The sequence below is a fragment of the Lepus europaeus genome, chromosome 3 (genome assembly GCF_033115175.1).
Source record: "Lepus europaeus isolate LE1 chromosome 3, mLepTim1.pri, whole genome shotgun sequence".
NCBI classification, from domain to species: Eukaryota; Metazoa; Chordata; class Mammalia; order Lagomorpha; family Leporidae; genus Lepus; species Lepus europaeus.
The window spans coordinates 161,447,266-161,468,756 of record NC_084829.1 but is presented as its reverse complement, the minus strand read 5'-3'; the positions used below and the strand labels follow the sequence as shown (position 1 = coordinate 161,468,756).

The following is a 21,491-nucleotide window of genomic DNA, read 5'->3' as shown; positions in this document are numbered from 1 at the left end:
CAAACTAGATGATGCTGATGGAAAAACAGACTCCTATAATCAACCCAGTGCTGCCACCCGGGGATGCATCATCTGATGCTTCCTGGGGACCCCAGGCTGGCTCACCCATCTCTGAGCTGCCCTCAAAGTCTTACAGCTCTCCCGTAAACAGGAGCTGTCGACATCATCCCGACCAACCTCACTCACAAACCTTGACTCTTCCTGCTACTGAGAAAATTAAAGCCATCAAAATGTGAAAACGTCACCATTTCTTCAACATACAATCCCCCAACTGCAGCTGTTCTGTGGCCATGACGTCACGCCCTCCCCTCCTCCCTGTCATCAGGGAGCTCCTAACTGGCCTCCCTGCTCTCGTGCTGACATCTTCAGAGTAGCCAGGGTGACCGTTTCAAAACCCAACTCGGAGAAGCCCCCAGAGTAAAACTCCAACCCTGGCCTAAAGGGCCCACATGATCTGACTCCCTTCCAGAACTCCCCCCATGCCACTACTGCTTGCTCACCTCAGCCAGTCCAGATGCACTTCCACTGCCCCAGCAGGGCCTGCCTGGAGGGCTCTGGGTCCCCTGGACCCCTCCCCTCCATTCTCCATCACAGCACTTCACAATTCACAGGGAGCAGTGGACTGAGAGCTCCCGAGGGCAAGGACTTCTGACTTTCTGACCATCAGAAGACCAATGACCACCCAGCGCCGTGAAAGCAGCCGGCCAAGCCGTGCGCGTGCACCCAGGACCTGCCGTCCGCTGAGCAAGGCCCAGAGAACTCCCCAGCCTCCTGGTCAGCCTCATCCCTCTCTGCGCTCCATGTGGCCACACTGGCCCTCACACACAGGTGGCCTGCCCCTCACCTGCCCTCTGCCCGTGTTACTGCCATGCTGAAGATCTTCTTCTCTTTATTTTTCCACTTCAAAACCTTTAGATTTCAAAGCTCAGCACAAGACGTCATTCTAATACTGTGCTTGTCATACCCCATACCCTCCCCAGAACACCAACTACAAAATTCTGAACTCTGAGCCCATGAGAACTGTCCATTTCATAGACAGAATGGTTTCGTGAGGAAAAAAAAAATCAACGTCCAAACCATGAGCTGCTTCACAGCAAAGGCAGCAACCATATCATATAAGCGAGATCTGTACAAACCTCATCTAGAACTTTCCAGCAGATCCAGACCTTGAATGGCAAAGACCCTGGCTGCAGACTTGGCCTTTTGGGGCTCTCACTATCTTCCTCATGGTGGCTCCTGATGTCTGTGTGTCAGAGGTCTACAGGGCAATGGCTTGCACAACGACACCTGTTCCATCTCCCACACATCTCCCCCTTGGGCCACACGTAGACATTTAAGAAGCTGTATCAGTTCTACTTAAATATTTCAGGACCCCACCTTCTCCTCTGTATCCCAACTGGCACTGGCTTTTCTTTTCAACTGTTTCTCGTGATTTAATATCTGAATCCACTAACCATGACCCCAAAGTGGTTCTGTGTGGAGGCTTGGCCATACCACTTGGCACCTGTATCATCCAGCCCGGTGGTCTGCTCTCTGTGTGGATCTGTCCTAACCTCCCATCACCACCTCCGGCTCCTTACCATAAACCTCTCAGTTCCCCGACTTCAACCTACCTGCCTCCATGCTCCAGCACCAAGTAGCACCTTTAGCCCGGGGGACTCCTCTCCTCCAGACGGTTCAGCGACTGCCTCAGAAGACAAATCTGGCCTCCCCGATCCCTGCCGATACTTCTGCCTTGCAAATGCTTCCTTGGTTGGGTTTCCCTTGCTTTACGGTGAAGGGCTGCTTTACCTGCTTGATTTTCCCATTACATCACCCTGAAAAGGAAGACTCGCCCATCTCTGGTTCAGCATGGCAATCCAGCACGGAGCCAGGCAGCTGCCGCGTAACAGGACTGAACCGATGCTTGAAGAATAAATCAACAGGCAAATACTCCCACAAAGGGCCAACGTCTCTTCTCTGGCTACTCACAACCCAATGCTAAAGAACGCATCATACGGTCAGATCCATCAGATCCACCTGTGGACAAGTGCTCAGCTCTCAGAGGCCATCACGCCCCCTAACGACCACAGAGATTATTTTAGAGACAACACAAGGTCCTACCACTTTAAAAATGGACACTTTGGAGTTTTTTAAAAATAGCACAAATAACTTAGTTAACGGAGACATTTAATGACAACGATAAGGATGGCTTCTCCTTATATAATACCAAATTCCCAGACACATTAACTGCCTGAAAGGAAGCAATGCCCTTGCTCCTGAAGACGTACACTTTTCCTGTATGGGATAACCCACATCAGCAAACACTGTGTTAGAGTCGGAGCACCGCAGTATAGACCTGAGGAATACCCATGAGCAATGCAGGTACAGGAAAGAACCCATTTGGCACTATGCAAAATAAGACCAATTTATAATTTTTATGTTCGATGCATTTTTTTATCTAAATTAGTACATAATTGGGTTTTACTATCAGGCAAGAATTTGTAAAATAGACACACAAGTTATCAATGATTACTTGTGCTTAATGTGGTCAGGGGTTGGGGGTGCACATTGGGTGCAGTAATTAAAGCTCCACTCGGGGTGCCCACATCCCGTATCAGAGTGCCTGGGTTGGAGCCCGAGCTCAGCTTCCGACCCCAGCTTCCTAACAATGTGTACCCTGGGAGGCAGCAGTGCTAACTCAAGCAACTGGGTCCCTGCCACCACGTGGAGTCTGGATTGAGTTCTGCACTCCTGGCTTTTGTGTGGCCCAGCCTTAGCTGCTACAGGCATTGGGATGTAAAACAGCAGGAGGAAGATCTCTGTCTCTGTGCCTCTCTTTCTCTGCCTTTCAAATAAATGAAAATAAATAAACACGTTTTTAAAGTGTGGTCAGGGTTAAGTCATGTCTGTAAATGCTTTAGGCACTAAGAAGTGCTTCTTCCCCAACCGATGACATCAAAGCACATGGAAGGCTCAGCAACTTTGTATGACCAAAGTCCCCAAGTCTTCTGGCATCCTCTACACCCCAGCATGTCGGCCCACTGGATCCAGGCTCCTTCTCAACCCCAGGACAACACTGGCTGGAAGCCCAACACGAGACCTACAGTGTCCTGCGGTGGTGCCTGGGAAGGAACAGAGATAACGACTTGGCACCGAAGAGAAAACGGCAGTTCTCAAGAGGCCAGGGTGAGGAGCCAGAACAGCCAGCTCCGACTGATGGGGATTTGATATAGGAAACGGGGAGAGCCACAAAACCACACTACACAAGATCTCAGGGCGTCCTGTGGGGAGAAAAAAATCAACCACGATTTCTGAAATAAACCAATAAGGACAGTGAAAATAAAATGAACACTGGTGAGAACACGATTATATTTCAGAATTTACTGCAGAGTAAACCAGAACCCAGAGCAAAAGAGGCAAGGGACAGAAATCGTGAGCGACCAGGAAGGGGCACAAGTCAGATCCAGCAGCACTCGTGAGTAGGAGGAGGTTCACTTCCGGCACTGCAGGATCTCCAGGGGACCAGGGAAGAACGCAGAGTGCCACTCCTTCACCTCCTCTAAAAACCGCTCACGGAATGACGCAGGGTAGAGCCTGGGATGCAATGAAGATCTCAAACAGGGAGAAAACACCAAAAGAAAATGACAAGCTGTGAATCCAGCACAACGCACAGAGGCAGATACAACCGAGTGAAGACAACTGGGGTATGGACTACAACTCAAACTCCAGAATGGGATATCTGGATTTTTTTTTAAAGCATACTAGGGGCATTTGGCATAGTGGTTAAGACACACCTGGGCTGCCTGCACCCCATATTGTCATGCTTGGGTTAAGTCCTAATTCCACTCCGATTCCAGCTTCTTACTAATTCCTCCTGGCAGGCAGAGGATACGAGATCAAGTAGTTGGATTCCTTGCAACCCATGTGGGAGGCCCAGGTTACATTCTAGCTCCTGGCTTCAGCCTGGCTCAGCCCTGGCTGTTGTGGGCACTGGGGAGGGAATCAGTGGATGGAAGATGTCCCCATCACCCTCCCTCCCACCGTACTTCCCTCAAAAGAATATAAAAATAAAATTTAAAAATACATAAGGAAAAAACTTGGATTTTCAATTCCAAATTACTTCAATAAAACCAGAGTGGAGGAAGGGGCAATGTGGCACAGGAATGGCGTATCTGTTCGTTTCAGCACAGACCTAAATATGGCGTGAAACTCCTAGTCAGCACCGCCAAACCAGACCCAATCATGGAAGGGTATTAATAAAAATGCAATGTACTTACTGTTCTAATCCTAACTCAATTTTGTGTGGATATGACAAACCCATAACGAACTTCACAGGGAAGCAAGCCCGGAAACTTCTGAAAAGTAATGAATGGGAAAAACTGCCTTGAAAGATGCCAAATCTTACTAATAAACCTATTTTATTTAAAACAGAAAAGTAGTGGCACAGTAATAAACAGATCAAAAGAGGAACCGATCCAATCATCTATGATAATTTAATGTAACAGGCAGGCAGCAGTTTAGGAGATTGGAAAATAATAGATTATCAAGTGAATGTTATAGGCAATTAAAAAAAATTACTTCTTATACTATCTACTGTACCTCATGCAAATAATCACTTTAAAAATCACATAACTGTTTCAGAAATTCTTGCTTGCTATGGAAATGCAAGTCTGTATTAATTTTAACACAAAAATGCATTCAACAAACATCAGAGTACTTCCACACATCTGTGGGAAATATTATCATCTTCTAGTTCCATTCTTCCCCTATGTTTTGAAGGACCCTTATATCTGGAGATTCCAAATGTATTAAAAGCTAAACACAAAGCAATATATTAGGTTAAACTGTAAGACAGTGCCATTTTAGTCAGCTGAAAATCACCAAATATTGTGAGTTTAGTACAAATCAAACTAATGAAAATAATTCAGGGAAGACAGTGGTGGCAGTTGGATTCTGGCTCCATTTTGCACCCCCCATAAAAATAAAGAAAACCATTATCAGACCATCAAGACTCTGAGACCACATCTGCAATAAAATTGGGCAGCAAAACAGAAGAGGCGGGGGCACAGTGAAGACTCCAACAGCGCGGGCCCAGCACTGTGTGCGGAAGCAGCGGGAATTAATGGGTGTGCGACAGGTGCACAGTGGCCAACTCCAAAGTTATCCCCGAGCACTCAGCCGTAAGCTCACCGCCTCAGCCTGGGAGTGAGTCTGACACAGTCCACAGTGAGGTCAAGGTCTGGCAGGTAAGGTGTGAAAGAGCTGTATGGCTGCAGGCTCCAAAACTCCCTTCCAGGCCAGAGCTCCACTCGGAGCAGTGAGACCCAAGTGGCCGGTGAAGGACGAAATAAAGAGAGGAGAAGGTGGGAGAAGGTGCAGCCCAGGGGAGGGAACCGATCGCAAGGCCCCAGCAACGAGCGAGAGTGCTTTCCGGCCCTGGAGAGATGCAACACTAGGCCACACTCAACACCTTCCAACTCCTTCTCTCCTCCAAGTTCGTGAAAACAGGTCTCCTGTTGAAAAAAGCACAATAGAGACAGACTGTGGGAGAATCCAATGCAAAGGTAATATAGGGGGCCAGAGCTGTGGAGCAGCAGGTTAATGCCCTGGCCTGAAGTGCCGGCATCCCGTATGGGCGCCGGTTCTAATCCCGGCTGCTCCACTTCCTGTCCAGCTCTCTGCTATGGCTTGGAAGAGCATTAGAAGATGGCCCAAGCACTTGGGCCCCTGCATCCGCGTGGGAGACCTAGAAGAAACTCCTGGCTTTGGATCGGCGCCAGCTCCAGCCATTGCGGCCATCTGGGGAGTGAACCAGCGGATCTCTCTCTCTGCCTCTCCTTCTCTCTCTGTGTAACTCTTTCAAATAAATAAATCTTTTTTTTTTTTTTAAGGGTAATATAAGCAAGAGAATAAGGAGCATGCCAACCCGGCAGAAAGATCTGCCCCTGACGCAGACCAGAGTTCTAGCCCAATTTACAAAACAAGAAAAGAAAATCATCGGAAAAGTCAAAGTGGTAGAACTCAGAAAAAAATTTTTAAACTTTAAAGACAAGGAAGGAAGATGTTGTGGCACAGTGGGTAAAACTACCACCTGTGACACCAGCATCCCACATGGGTGCTAGTTCAATCCCAGCTGCTCCACTTCCGATCCAGCTCCCTGCGAATGCACCTGGGAAAGCAGCAGAAGACGGCTCCAGTGCTTGGGTCCGTGCCACACATGTGGGAGACCAGGAAGAAGTTCCTGGCTCCTGGCTTCAGTCTGGCCCAGCTCCGGCCATTGCAGCCATTTGGGGACTGAACCAGCAGATGGAAGATTTTCCCTCTCTCTCTCTTCTCCCAATCCCTTTTCTGTAACTCTGTCTTCAAATAAACAAAATAAATCTCTAAAAAAAGTATACAAGGAATATATGAGTAAATAAACAGAACAGATAATGCTTTCACTGAAACAGGAGGCAAAAAGGAAGACAAATCAAAAAGAAATAGGGGCTGGTGCTGTGGCGTAGCAGTGCATCCCATGTGGGCGCCAGTTGGAGACTTGGCTGCTCCATTTCTGATCCAGCTCTCAGCCAAGGCCTGGGAAAGCAGTACAAGATGGCCCAAGTCGTTGGGCCCCTGCTCCCACATGGGAGACCCAGAAGAAACTCCTGGTCCCTGGCTTCAGACTGGCCCAGCTCCGCTGTTGCAGCCATCTGGGAAGTGAACCAACAGATGGAAGACCTCTCTCTCTCTCTCTGCCTCTCTGTAATGCTTACAAATAAATAAATAAATCTTTAAAAAAAAATTTAAAATCTGCACTGAAAGACAGAGAAGATATAGGCAAAGTACACCCAAAGAACATCAGCAGTGGTTCCCAAAGAAAATCAAATGAAACACAAAGCATCTAACACTGTACGTTAAGAAGCTTACTTAAAATTTAAAAAGCAGGCTCGAAAAAAAAAAAAAAAAAAAAACCTAAACTATGTGTATTGAAAGTGCACGTGATGTACTCAAAAACACCAAGCTGAAAAAACGAAGACATAAAACTGAAAAATGTAAAGAACACAATTCTTTAGGTATTCAACAAACTACAGGTTTTATAAGTGTAAACAACACATCACATTGTCATCAGACTTTTGAGCCTCAATGATTCATGTCAAAAGACAGTAACAGTAAATTTATCCAAGGAAAGAAAATGCAAGCCAAAGATTTTACGGCTCGCCAAACAGACTTGCACATATAAATGCTGCAGTCTGTTAGGAAGCCCCAATAACTCAGGGAATATTGCTTTCAAGAATCTTCACTGAGCAATTCACAAGGCAGTAAGTGTCACACAACTAAATGACCCAAGAGACTGGGCTTTAAGAATTAAACATGAGGGGCCAGAGCTGTGGGGCAGTAGGGATGTGGCAGCGGTGCCCCATGTGGGTGCTGGTTCGAGTCCCAGCTGCTCCTCTTCTGATCCAGCTTTCTGTTAATGTTCTGGGAAAGCAGTGGAGGATGGCCCAAGTTCTTGGGCCCCTGTGCCCATATGGGAGACCCAGAAGAAGCTTCTGGTTCCTGGCTTCAGATCAGCCCAGCTCCACCTGTTGCAGCAATTTGGGGAGTGAACCAGCGGATGGAAGACCTCTCTGTCTCCCCCCTCTCTGTCTGGAACTCTGCCTTTCGAATAAAAAAAAAAAAATCTTAAAAAAAAAAAAAAGAATTAAACATGAACCTTCAAACAAAATCCCAAAACTATGTCTGTGTATCCATTCATCCTGCTATCTATTCACACACACACACACACACACACACACACCCCTGTAGATCTAACATGAAGCGAGCACTGTAAGTCAGTACTGTCGATAATCGCTATAGGATCAGACAAGACAGAAACACCACAACTACCAACGTCGGGGAGAGACTGATATGCATGTAAAATACTTTAGTATTTCCCTGGTAAAATTACTTCCAAGTAGATCCTGGGAAATAACAGGATAATTTCAATATAGCTAAAACACCCAGAGAAATGGAGAGGAAGGGCAATTCAGATATGATAAAAAGATATATTAATATAAAGATACCCTTAAGGGGGAAAATATAAACCCTCATAAACACTAGAAGTAAATACATAGAATTCTACACCCAAAATTGGAAAGGTAAAACAAAAATTTTTTAAAGATGAACTATCCTTAATAGAAAAGCTAGATGACTTTGAAAATAAATATATTTTCAAATACTTGACATAATTCATTTAAAAATTACAAAACCAATACCTAAAAATAAAAGATTAAAGTTTAAAAAAAATGTATGAATGGATAAACAAAAATGTGGGAATAGACACACAACCGAATATTATTCAGCCATGAAAAGGAACGAAGTCCTGACACAGAAAGCCACGAGGGTGAACCCTGAAAGCATCAGGCTAAGTCAAAGCAGCCAGTCACTGAGGACCTTTTATTATATGGTTCCATTGACATGAGACACCCAGACGAGAAAAGCACAGAGACACCAAGTACATTAGTGGTTGCCTGGGGCTGGGGCTGGCGGGCAGAGAAACTGTGGAAGCAACGGCTAAGGGACAGAGCTTCTTTTAGAGGTGAGGAAAAGGTTCTAAAATTAGATAGTGAGGATGGGCACAGTGGCGATGTTTACCCAACTCTAAATTTAGAAAACCACTGAACTGAACACTTTAAAATGGCGAATTTTGTGGTATGTAAATTACAGCCCAATAAAGCTATTATTTTAAAAATAAAACCAAGAACAGAAAAGAGCCTAATGGTATATCTAGTTACTGGCATGACCATGAGAAGAATTATTCCAAATGTCTTTAAAACACAGTAATTTGCGGTCCTACTGCTAGCATGTTATACCCTCTGGATGAACTAAAACGCTAAAACTGCTTTTTCAGTCGTCATATTGTTTGGTATTATTCTGAGACTGTTGTGTACTTTGGAATACAGTCAGTATCTGATAATTTAAAATTGTAAATTGAGATCCTCAGTATAAAAGAAAGAAGATAATATACAAATTAAGTCAGATGAGATTAAGTAAAAATTTGATATATCAAATTTGAATTGGAAGTGTCACTATGAACTCATGTCATATTGTGGTGGGTGGAAGGGGTATTCTTCTGTTCGCTGTAAACAACAACCAATCATTTCAGTGCAGTGACAGTGCTAGTACACAGACTGTGGTCCTGGAATCTCATTTCCCAGTACAACAGGGTGGGGAGCATCCAGCCCATAGGCCATACAAGGCCCGGCAAATCACGTGGTCTGGCCCTGCCAAGGCAACCACAGGCGGGAACTGAAACTCAGCAAACCTATAGCAGGCTAATTTTTTTTTCTTTTTTTTTTTAACTTTTATTTAATGAATACAAATTTCCAAAGTACAGCTTATGGATTACAATGGCTTCCCCCTCCCATAACTTCCCTCCCACCCGCAAACCTCCCCTCTCCCGCTCCCTTTCCCCTTCCATTCACATCAAGATTCATTTTCAATTCTCTTTATATAAAGAAGATCAATTTAGTATACATTAAGTAAAGATTTCAATAGTTTGCACCCACATAGCAACACAAAGTGATACATACTGTTTGAGTACTAGTTATAGCATTAAATCAAAATGGACAGCACATTAAGGACAGAGATCCTACATGAGGATCAAGTGCACAGTGGCTCCTGATGTTGACCCAACAAATTGACACTCTAGTTTATGGCGCCAGTAACCACCCTAGGCTCTCGTCATGAGTTGCCAAGGCTATGGAAGCCTTCTAAGATCGCCGACTCTGATCATATTTAGACAAGGTCATAAAAGACAGGGTGAGGATAGTAACCAATAAGAGTGGCATTAACCAGGTCTGAACAATTATACAGCATTAAGTGGGGAAGAGGACCATCAGTACACACAGGTTGGGAATAGAGCCATTGGTGGTAGAGTAGAGGTTATAATTATGAAGGAATGAGGCCCAAGTGTGCTAGACAGGGTCTAGAACAAAGGACAGAGTCATTATTAGAGGAGCTAAGAAAGGTGCTGTCTAAGCTACAATTAAGTTTTCTGATTGAGAGGCAAATAGAACCTGACAGAAGGGGCTTGATAATAATCTGTTGGGCTTTAGGCCTTGTAAGTTAAGAGGCCCAGACCTATCTATCTCTTCACATGGGGTACATCCTAAGGGAGGTGCAAACCTCCTAGGGGAAGGCACTCTGTTGACTTTCATTACTTGGCTGGGCTGGGAGGAGAGCTGGCCAGGTAAAGGCAGGGGGTATCTCTAACAAGAAATTTACAGTTCTGCCTGCAATGTTGCTGACCCTATTTGGCCGTCCCCTCAGCTGCAGTGGTCACTTTGGAAGTTGGGCTGAGTGAAGGGCTTTTCAGCTTAGAGCCAATAAGATCTGTGGCTCTGACCTGGGCAGCCTTTGACTCCAGGGTAGTTCCATTTCCAGTGATCCAACTCTTGGCAGAGCTGCCAGGGCTCTTCACAAGCTGACTTCTGCTGAAGCCCAGGCTTACCACATTGAAAGCCACTGCAGTGGCCTGGCCTGTTGGGTCTCCTTGAGGGCAGATCACTGTACAGATCAGCCATTAATAGGCCTGCCACCCATTGCTTCTGATGCCTAGCTTTCTTTTCCTCCTGGTTTGTGTTAAAGCAGACCAGAGGATGCAAGTCAAGGGAGTGCCCTGATAACTGTCTATGGCCTGTGAACAATGTCAAAAATATCCAAATGATCCTTGGCAGAAAAAAGCTTCCCCAGCCCTTAAAAAGCAGCCCGGCCCTCGGCCTGGACCACGTGCAACGTAAGCACCCACCAGCTTGCTCCACCAGGCAGCAGGGAAGCCACACGGACCAGTCCGGAAGGCTGTGAAGAGAAGGACTCCGGACAACCTGAACACGCTCCTGACTGTCCACAGAGGGAACATGACCGTAACGCTCAACAACTACAGGAAGGACTTCAGGACGCACCAGGAAGAAGGCATCAAATGTACTTAAATCACGGAGTTTACTAATCCTATCAACAACAAGAACACACTAACTGGTCACTGGTGAAGGAAGTTAGTATCCTGAAAAATGGTGACTAAAAGGGATGTCATTCCCACCCAACCTCTCCACTGCGCGACCAAACAGCGCATGAGGGAGTTTCTCCTCGCAGCAGTGTCTACAAATGAACCAGAACTGGAGTAGCCCCACTTCCCAGGCCCGAATGCCTTAAGATGCATTAAATGCATCCTGGGAGAGGGTGTCAACCGTCTCTGGAGCAGGGGCACCAAACTGCACCAAAGCACCGCCTCACTCAGCCGTTCACAGACAACCTTGTCAGAGGACAACTGAGGTCGACCCTCAAACTGTGGACCACAGGAGACCCCACCAGATGGAAGACTCTGCATCTTCAATACAAACAAGGGAGAGAGGACATAAGAGATTAAACAAGAACTCCAGCAACAGAATGAACAATTACAACGTATGGACATTATAACTGATTCAAACTGTAAGATATTTTTAAAAGCAAGTCACGACAAGCTGTCCACACAAACATGCAGGTTAGCTGGGGGCACTGAGGAGCTACTGCCTTTCCAGGTGTAACACCGGTGTCAAGGCTGCATTTCTGAAACACGCCCTCCTACAGGTAACAATACGTACTGTGCACCTGAACCTGTTAGCACTCTGGGTCTCAAGTTAAGAATTCTTACAACAAAACCAAACGGCACGCCCTCATCCTGCAGGGAAATCAGGGAAGTGAGTAAAATACGACACCCGAGGTTTTCTTCAAAATGACAAGGGAAGGTGTCGAGTGCCCGCAAGTCCTGGCCATGAGCTGGGAACAACGTGACAGGGCACAAACGCATGGGGGTTCCTGGCATTTTCTTTACCTATGGTTAATATTTTCCATACCAAAAACAAATGTAAGTACATTAAAGGAGTAAAAAAAAATAGAACTTTTTCATAACCTCAGAGCACACCTAATGTACAAGTCTATTTATAGAAACACAGAAAAGTCTAGAAGATACAAACCCATTACTACTCTGAGCAGTATAGGAACAGACAGGAACTTTGTGTGTATTCAAAAAATATACACAGAAAACAAAGGAAAGCATTTACAAAAAGCTTACACCCCAAGGATTAAATACACACAGCCCTGTCACCCTTCAAGTCAGTGTCTGTGAGTCTCCACTACCGACCCCAAATGTGGGAGCTGCTGGGTGAACTGGAGCACTCCAGTCAGCAGCTTCCCTGTGGGAACGCAGACGCACTGTTAACAGACCTTACATTTCAAAGGAGCCTGGAAATCTGCATTTTCATGTGAAATCTTTCTATTTTTAAATGCTAGCCACTAAGCAAAAAATTACCCTGTGGCTCAAAATATTTTCAAGGGTGTGCATGGCCTTGCAGCCAGAGTGCTGGTTCCCGTCCTGCTCTGCCACTTCCTGGCTGAGGGAGCTGAGCCAAGCTCCACAGCCCTCCTCCTCCCCAGGAACAGGGCACCAACCACTCTTCGTCCACATCTTCACATTACAGCTGCACGCCGGAGCTCCAACCCAGCGCTTCGGGGCTGCAGGGTTTCCAATGGACTGCCTCAGAGCTCACTGGTGCTGGTGTGGTCACACACGAGGCACACAGGGACCGCCTACAAGTGCCAGGGCTGTGTCCTATGCGCGGAGATTCTGGGCGTGTAGACCTGAGAAGGGCACAGGCACATGTATTTCTTTTTCTTTTTCATTAATTAATTATCTGAAAGGCAGACAGAGATCTTTGACTCACTGCTCCACCCCCCAGATGGCCACAATACCCAGACTCCAGAACTCCATGCCCGTCTCCCACACGGGTGACAGGGACCCAAGAACTTGATCCACCATCTGCTGGATTCGCAGGAAGCTGGATGACAGTGGAGCAGCTGGGTCTCTGACTTGGGACGTCAGTGGCCCACGTGGTGGCTTAGCCCTCTGCCACACTGTTGCCGAGGCACAGGCATCTCCAAATCCCCAGGACGACACCATGCAGACCCCTAGACGTGCAGCCAAGTCTGGAAACATCTGGGCTGCAAGTCTGCTGTTCCAGAGCTGGTATGAATGTCTCTAATGATCTCCGGCCCTGTGGCCTGGAGAAACCATCTACTCTCTCTAAACTTCCATCGACCATTAAACGTCTAATAATTCCATGATACTTCTAATTCAAAGGAAATCAATTAAGAAAGTAACCAAAGATCTTCCTAGTACTGGAGGTAATATGTCTGGTAATGTGCAAAGTCAGACAGCTGTCATTTTGTGCATATTATGTAAATATGAAAATATACATCCTACCTTTCACTAAATTTCCTAAAAAAAAAAGGGGGGAGCATAAAATAATCAAATCACTACCAACTATGCCTTAAATATTTGATAGTTCTTTAAAATTTAAATTACACAAAAGCCACAGAACCATTCGATGCAAAAAGTGAATTTTATGGTATGCAAATTTTACAAAATCAACCAGGACACTGGGAGATCCCAGGATGGATGCAGGCTGAGATAAATGGATCCAAGTGTATCATCAGTGTGTGAGCCAGTCTCACTGAAGAAGGGGAAGCCACCCTAAGTCACTGAGGGAAGACAGTGCTTCGACTGCGTGCTCTAAGGCTAAAGACAGAGACATGGTACTTCAACGCTGCATTCTAGATGCTAAGTGAGTTCTCACCAGGGCATGGGCAATTCATGTGCTACATTCTAAGAACACTGGAGTGGAACAAGCATGCCGGCGATGCTGGTGCTGGGAGCCTGCGACAGATGCTCTAAGTGAGCAAGGAGGAGGGTTAGAACGAGAGCCGGAACACAGTATGAATGCACGTTTATCTTCAAGTCAGACGGACGGACGGACGGTGACACAGCTGCCTATTCCACAGCTAGAAGACATCCCTGTGCTCTCTCCTCACAGAGGCACCAAAACCCAACAGCACCCCAGGAGCGTGAACACCCCCAGGGCCAGAGTCTTCACTTGCACACACCATTCTCCCTGAAGAAACGGCGCTTCTAGGACGGGAACAGGGAAAACACGAGGCGAGCCCAGAGCATCCCGCAGCGCTAGACAGTAAGAAACTGCTCAACGCACAAAAGGATAGGAGTGTGTCAGAAGGCACAGAAACCAATCAAAAGGCCTCCAACACCTAAAACAAGAACCAGCTTCCACAAAAAAGTGAGTTACAACAGCACGGAGCTATAACCAAAGTAAATAGATAAATAAATATTGGGAGTCCACACCGACACAAACCCGAGTAAACAAATGGGGGAGAAGACGCCAACCTCCCAGACACCAGAGTTCCAAGTGAACACCTGCTACCCCAGGAGGCGCCCGCAACCCCCTGGCCTGGACCGTGGTTACACGCAGCAGCTCACTCCCAGAGATGGGGGCAGAAACGCGGTGCGGGAACTTCTGGAGAGACCTGGCGGACCCCACCTTCCCCAGTCGACTGAGGTTAACATCACCAGTGACAATGTGATGCCACAGGGCACCTCAGCTCTGTGGACACCCCCATGCCTGTCACCCCTGTCTAGTAACATCCCACAACCCACAGTCCCAGCTGTGACAAGGAAAGGCAATGTGGCTGCCTTGACTGGATCCTGGAACAAAAGAGGGAAACCCACACAATGTCTTACCCAAGTAACACAACAGTACTATCCAACCACGTAGCTCAGCTCACAGCACTCTACAAATATTGATGTCACAGTGTGACAGAAGTGCAGGGTTAGTAAGAAGCCACTCCTGGGGGAGCTGCATGAAGAGCTAATGAGAACTCTGCCTTCTCTGACGTAAATCTCAAGCTATTACAAAAGTTTACTCAAAAAGCTCAATTGCACGGTAGTTTTTGTATTAAGGACAGATCTTCTATGCAGGTTTACATGAGTTCTTACTTTTTAAGCTAAGTCAGTATTTCAGAACCCACCCTTTGCTGCAGTCACAGTGGGGAGGGACACTGGACGCCACAGGATGGGGACGGTTCCTGCCCCGTATGTAACAGGAGGGGCAGGGGGCAGAGGGAGACGAGACGATCCCTACCGTGGTAGACCAGCACCCAGCACGATGAAGTGGCTGCCACATGCACTCACCACTAACACTGGCAGTAACACCCAGTCTAGAGGCGTTGAGATTACAGAACCCGGGAGAAAGAAGTAGAAACAATGGGATGCTCTTAGCGAAGGAACAGAGAACTGAGAGATACATGAAGCAGCATAAAAGTTACCTGGGCTGGCCGGCGCCACGGCTCAATAGGCTAATCCTCTGCCTGCGGCGCCGGCACCCCGGGTTCTAGTCCCAGTCGGGGCACCGGATTCTGTCCCGGTTGCCCCTCTTCCAGGCCAGCTCTCTGCTATGGCCCAGGAGTGCAGTGGAGGATGACCCAAGTCCTTAGGTCCTGCACCCGCATGGGAGACCAGGAGAAGCACCTGGCTCCTGGCTTCGGATCAGCGCGGTGCGCCGGCCGCGGTGGCCATTGGAGGGTGAACCAACAGCAAAGGAAGACCTTTCTCTCTGTCTCTCTCTCTCTGTCCACTCTGCCTGTCAAAAAATTAAAAAAAAAAAAAAAAAAAAAAAGTTACCTGGGCTCATCTCTGGGTCCACAAAGGGAGGGAGGAAGCCTTCCTCTCATTCTCCCGGCGTCTAACGCCGTCCTTGCTATCCGCAGGAGTAAGGCGGAAGCTGGTGCCGCTGTTTCAGCCGCCGACACAGACTTCTCACTCGTATACGACAGTGATTCCTCAGGCAAGCATTCGCAAGACCCCCAAACAACTGCCTTACAAGTGAACTCCGGAAACCAATCCACCTGCCAACCAGAGACCACCTATGTAGCTAGAAACATATTCTGAGGAGTCAATTCACAGAGCAGGGAGCTGCAGTCACAGAACTTTAAATAAACTACATAGAACCACTGTTATTCTTATCATTAAAACAAATTTCAAATAGGTTTTTTAGCATCACGAGCTACAGTTTCTAATTTAGAGATTATGAAATACAATGATAGAGTTTTAGGAGAGAACTGTTTTGTGAAATGCGCTTATATAAGGCAAGGTGAATTAAATATAAGATTATAACATATGTCAACATCAACTACAAGTAATTTAATCACATGGAAAAAAAGTTAAATATGAATAAAAGCCAAATATCCCAAGAATATTTCTTCATTTCTATAAAACCCTTCTACTATGTTCACTACCATTATCACAGAAACCATTAAAGACAGAGCAAAATACACGGTGCCTCTTATGAGCAGTCTCCACGGTACCAGAATAACAACAAGATAATCCTCACATCTAAAAGGCTACAGTGTTGAAAATATATGCCCTTAAAGCTATCACTTGGCAGAGATTAAAAGGTAAGATAAATTTCAAAATAAAATTAAGGACTCGTCTTTTTTTTTTTGTTAGCTTCAAAATAGAAAAAAGTAAAAAAAATCTAAAATGAACACATGTACATTTGACTTGTACAGCATTTCACCATTTATACTACAAATATCTTTTTAAGCCTCACAACATCCCTGTGAGGTAGGTAGGAAGGCATTGCTGTACCCACTTCATAGATGCAAAGCCTTAAGATACAAAGAGACGGAGGCACTGACAAAGTCATGGGCTAGGGAACAGCCACAGTGAGGACAGCAGCCCACTGCTGGGCTTCCGAGCCATGGCCCTGTCCCCAAAACTCGACCAACCACAACAAATTAACCCCGCGTGGGAGAAGTCAACCACAAAGACACTTCACAAAGTTCAGAGGAAAACGGAATGGAAAGCTAAGTTTATTTTCAGGCAAAAAAAAAAAAAAAAAAAAAAAAAACTGAAATCCATGCCCATCTTCTCCAAATACGCATTTCCTATGAACTTTCTTGAAGCCCCTCACATGATGCTGAAAACTTTTGCACCAAAATAAATATATTTATTCCACTTTTCCATGAACTTTTGGGAAGTTCCCTTGTATATTCTCACACTACACACACACACACACACACACACCCCTTCTTACAGAAATTATATTCCTAGAAAAGGGATAAAAATAAAATCTTACTTTTCATTGAGCGAAGTGAAATTTCAGACCCTCAGCATTTTTTGGTTTGGATAAATTTCTAATACAGATAAGTTATTCCGTTAACTCTGTTACTCTTTTGTTACATGACAAATGCAAATTTTAAAACACCAAAACTTAAAGCAAACAACCCCTACAGATAATTCTGACAAACTGTCTTTAATTCACATACTTTGCAAGCATTCAGTACGTGTTTCTTTTTCCTGTAACAAGGGCAACCTCTTGGGTTGCTTGTTAACTAGTCACACAAAGGATCACAGTATCAATGGGAGTTCAAACCGACAGTTAACTACTGTGGGTTGTAAACAAGAACTCCAGAAGAAATCGCGGAGCACTGGTTCTCACCGCCTCCACCGTGTGTGAAACGCTCCGGTCAGCAGCCCTGGTTAATTGGCACAAAGGGCGCGGAGGGGAGAGGAGTGGGTGTACAGTGCGTGCCCACCCAGCCCTGCCCTCACCACATGCACCCCTCTCTTCCACAGGAGCCACTGAGTGCGAGATGAAGTTACAGGACCTGGGCTTTATCCTTCCTATTCCTTCAAATCTGGGCTTCACAATAACAATTAAGTATCAGCCTGTCTAGCCCATATGCATTCTTGATGGGGTTAAACCATTCAAGCCAAAAATAAACTACAGGCACATCCTTGTTACATGCCTATAATTGTGCTCTGCATCCTATAATGGTCTATCTGCATTATAATAAAATATTATTACAGTGGTACATGGTACCAGGAACCAAAGTCCACTTGAGGTTCTACTTGCTCTATTGAAAAAGTGCATAGGGGGCCGGCGCCGCAGCTCAATAGGCTAATCCTCCGCCTTGCGGCGCCAGCACACTGGATTCTAGTCCCCGGTCGGGGCGCTGGATTCTGTCCCGGTTGCCCCTCTTCCAGGCCAGCTCTCTGCTGTGGCCCGGGAAGGCAGTGGAGGATGGCCCAAGTGCTTGGACCCTGCACCTCATGGGAGACCAGGAGAAGCACCTGGCTCCTGCCATCGGATCAGCGCGGTGCGCCGGCCGCAGCGTGCGGGCCGCGGCAGCCATTGGAGGGTGAACCAACGGCAAAGGAAGACCTTTCTCTCTGTCTCTCTCTCTCACTGTCCACTCTGCCTGTGAAAAAAAAAAAAAAGAAAAAGTGCAAAGGGACCAGCGCTTCGGCACAGTGGGTTAACACATTGGCCTGAAGCGCCAGCATCTCATATGGGCACCAGTTTGTGTCCCAGCTGCTCCTCTTCTGATCCAGCTCTCTGCTATGGCCTGGGAAAGCAGTAGAAGATGACCCAAGTCCTTGGGCCCCTGCACCCACATGGGAGACCAGGAGGAAGCTCCTGGCCCCTGGCTTCGGATCAGCACAGCTCTGGCCATTGCAGCCAACTGGGGAGTGGACCATCAGATGGAAGACCTCTCTCTCTGCCTCTCCTCTCTCTGTGTGGAATTCTGACTTTCAAATAAATAAATAAATCTTTTTTAAAAATTGCATAAAAAATTTGAGTCATTCACAAAGCTAAAATTCATTCAAAGAAAATGACATATATAAATTCATTTTTAAGACTTTTAATCAACATAATATTCAAGTAAACTAACCTCTTAAAAATTAGCTTGGACCCTGCACCCCATGGGAGACCAGGAGAAGCACCTGGCTCCTGGCTTCGGATCAGCACAGCACACTGGCCGCAGCGGCCATTGTGGGGTGAACTAACGGAAAAGGAAGACCTTTCTCTCTGTCTCTCTCTCTCAGTGTCCACTCTGCCTGTCCAAAAAATATATATATATAGTCTCAAAGTATTGGTCCATTTTGTAGACATCCTGCTTTATTTACAAGAATGAATGAATGATGTCTCTTCCTAAAGTTTCGCAGTTTGGCCATCAGAATAAAAATAATAACCTTGCAAACTCAAGTTCCCTTAAAGTGTTTCCCCTCTTAAAAAAATGCCTTCCATGTTATCATTTCTGATTGGAAAGGAAGAATTGTGCAAGAAACCAAAGTTTTACATATCAAGTACAATATACAAAAGAGCAGTATGACAAGAACATGGCTGCTATTCTTCAAACCCCAGACTAACACAGACACACAGATGGCAAAGGCCTGAGAGCCTCGTGTTTAGCCAGACACATGCAGGCTCTCCAGCAGAGAGGAGCTGCTGGGGTACTGTGGACCCCGAGAACACCTGACCCTGAGATCCGCCCCTCTTCAGCCTTAACACCCGCAGCAGTCAGGAACTGCTTTCAACCTATTCACACTAAGTTTACAAACTTATTCCTCTCACAAAAATCTCACAAGTTTAATAATAATCAAGACTTACCTTAAATTTCTATCAACCATGCCCAACACTTCACCCTTACCAAATAGGGCACACTTTTTCCCTTTGGTCGATTTTACATTTCTCTGCAGTTCACAGCTCTTTAAAACTACAGTGATTAAAACTGGACATGCCAGCTCCCTGCTGAAGGCCTGGGAAAGCAGCAGAGGATGGTCCAACTGCTTGGGCCCCTGTACCCACGTGGGAGACCCTGGAAGAAGCTCCTGGCTCCTGGCTTTGGCCTGGCCCAGCCCCAGCCACTGCAGTCATTTGGGATGTGAATCAGCAGATGGAACGCCTTTCTCAATCTCTCTGTCTCCTCTACCCACCTCTCTGTAACTTTGCCTTTCAAATAAATTAAATAAATCTTAAAAAAAAAAAAAATCGGACACGCCCCTCGAAACAGAGCACTACACCCACGATGCATTTCAGGTCTGTGACGCCTTCTCATGCCTCATGCAGTGGTGCCCATCCACAGCAGCGGCCTCCTCCCAGCCTCACTCACACCCAGCCTGTCCTCCTCCACACTGAATGTACAGGGGTGGACGTTCACCCTCCACACAACACCTGCATCATCTTCATTCACTGACTTTTCTACGGCGTTGACGGTTCCATTTATCACGGTACATTATAGGAAATTTACCATACAACCCACGCTGTGAGGTGCACTGAGCCATGGACCGGAGGGCCACACCATCCTGGGGCCTGCTGGACGCCTTACCTCCACTGGACGGTCGCTCTTCACCAGAGCGACGCGCGCCCTTTGTAAGGAACCATCCATGAGCTTGTGAAGTCTTAAGATTAACTTTCTTAGCCCCATCTGCTTCAGGGCTTTGTCTACAAACGGCCTATAAATGGAAGTCAGGCAATGCCGACTGAAGCCGGCCTCGGGGCTGCTGTCTGGGGCTCCCCAGCCAAGGGACTCATCCTCAGACTCGAGCCTCTCCAGCTTCCTGGCCACACAGTCCTGCGGCTGCACGGCAAAGCTGCTCTCCGGGGACCGTCTGGTTTCCGGTTCCCCTTCGCTGTCATCTGTGCTACTCTCCAACTCCTTCAGGTCCCCTTCGGTGTCTTCCCCCTCATCCTCCAGCTCAATGCCTTTGGACGGGCGAGGGGAAGGGATTTCAAACACTGGCCAGCCAATGTCTGACAAATTCTTGATGCCCAAAACGGTGCCCATGATCCTTAGTTTCTGGTTTAAGTCTTTCGTGATGTTCAGCCACAAACAGAGCGCCTGCACCCTGTCCTGGAAGTCCTTTGCGGCGTACTTCTCATAGTCCTTCTGCAGGGCCTGCAAAGATGGATAAAGTGCTTCTATGTACTCCAGCAGCTCCATGATGCGCTTCACCTGCTCGAACGAAACCCGCTGGCGCTGGAGATGCTCGTGGTACGTCGAGTAACCCGTGCTCTTCGTGCCGCAAGGGGCTGTGCTCTGCCCTTCTGCTGGAGTACCATTGACACTAGCGCCATTTCTGACAAAGGCAAAGCTCCCATAATTGACCTTGAATGTCAGGATCTCGTTGATGATGTCCGGGATGGCTTGGCGGGCTGTATATAGAAACAGGTCCTGGTCATTAATGGTCCGTCCTGCATGCCAGGCTTGCAGCTCTAACCAGATCAGTTCGTTGGATCGGTTAAACCAGAAGGCAGACGTATTTTCCTGGCCTCTCTGCTCCCTGTCCTTCTTCTTCGAGACTGAGGTAAGCTTTAGCAAAAGTCTTAATGTTTCAAAAAACTTTAACCGATCCGCGGGACAGTCGGTTCTGGAAGTCTGGCGTGCAGTTCTGGCTATAGGCATGGGCACAGAGACCGGGAGCTTAGCGTTGCTACAGCCCAGGCTGAGGTAAGGCTTATTCAGGTCCACCTCCGGAATTGACTTTTTTGGCAAAGACCCGCCCACTGAATCCAGCATGAAGGAGCACTGCACGTTTTTTTTGTGATCACGCTCAGTCGTTCTAAGAGTTGCTCGAATCTTTTTCTCCTGCTTATAGCTGTACTCTTCCACACTCTCCACTGTTTTTCCAGGGTCTTTATGTGGAGGTTGGTTTGCTGCATTCATTTTCTCTGTTAAAAAAAAAAAAGAACATTATCTAATTCTAAAATATGAAGCTATTCAATATTTCCGACACAACTGACAATCATATGTACTTACATTTTTGGCTGCTACTGCAGAAAGAAATTCTATATGCTGAATATTAAAAGAATCAAAATAAA

The 21,491-nt window shown here is 46.6% G+C and overlaps 1 protein-coding gene across 3 annotated transcripts in view; it reads right to left on the bottom strand.

The window, feature by feature from the left end:
- Window positions 1-21,491, bottom strand: part of MAP3K4 (mitogen-activated protein kinase kinase kinase 4) — a 131,778-nt gene that overhangs the window by 50,074 nt on the left and 60,213 nt on the right. For all 3 annotated transcript variants that reach the window (XM_062187011.1, XM_062187009.1, XM_062187010.1), the window contains exon 3: window positions 19,999-21,341. In XM_062187011.1, the coding sequence (XP_062042995.1) occupies window positions 19,999-21,341 (1,343 nt within the window). The remainder of the gene's footprint in view (window positions 1-19,998; window positions 21,342-21,491) is intronic.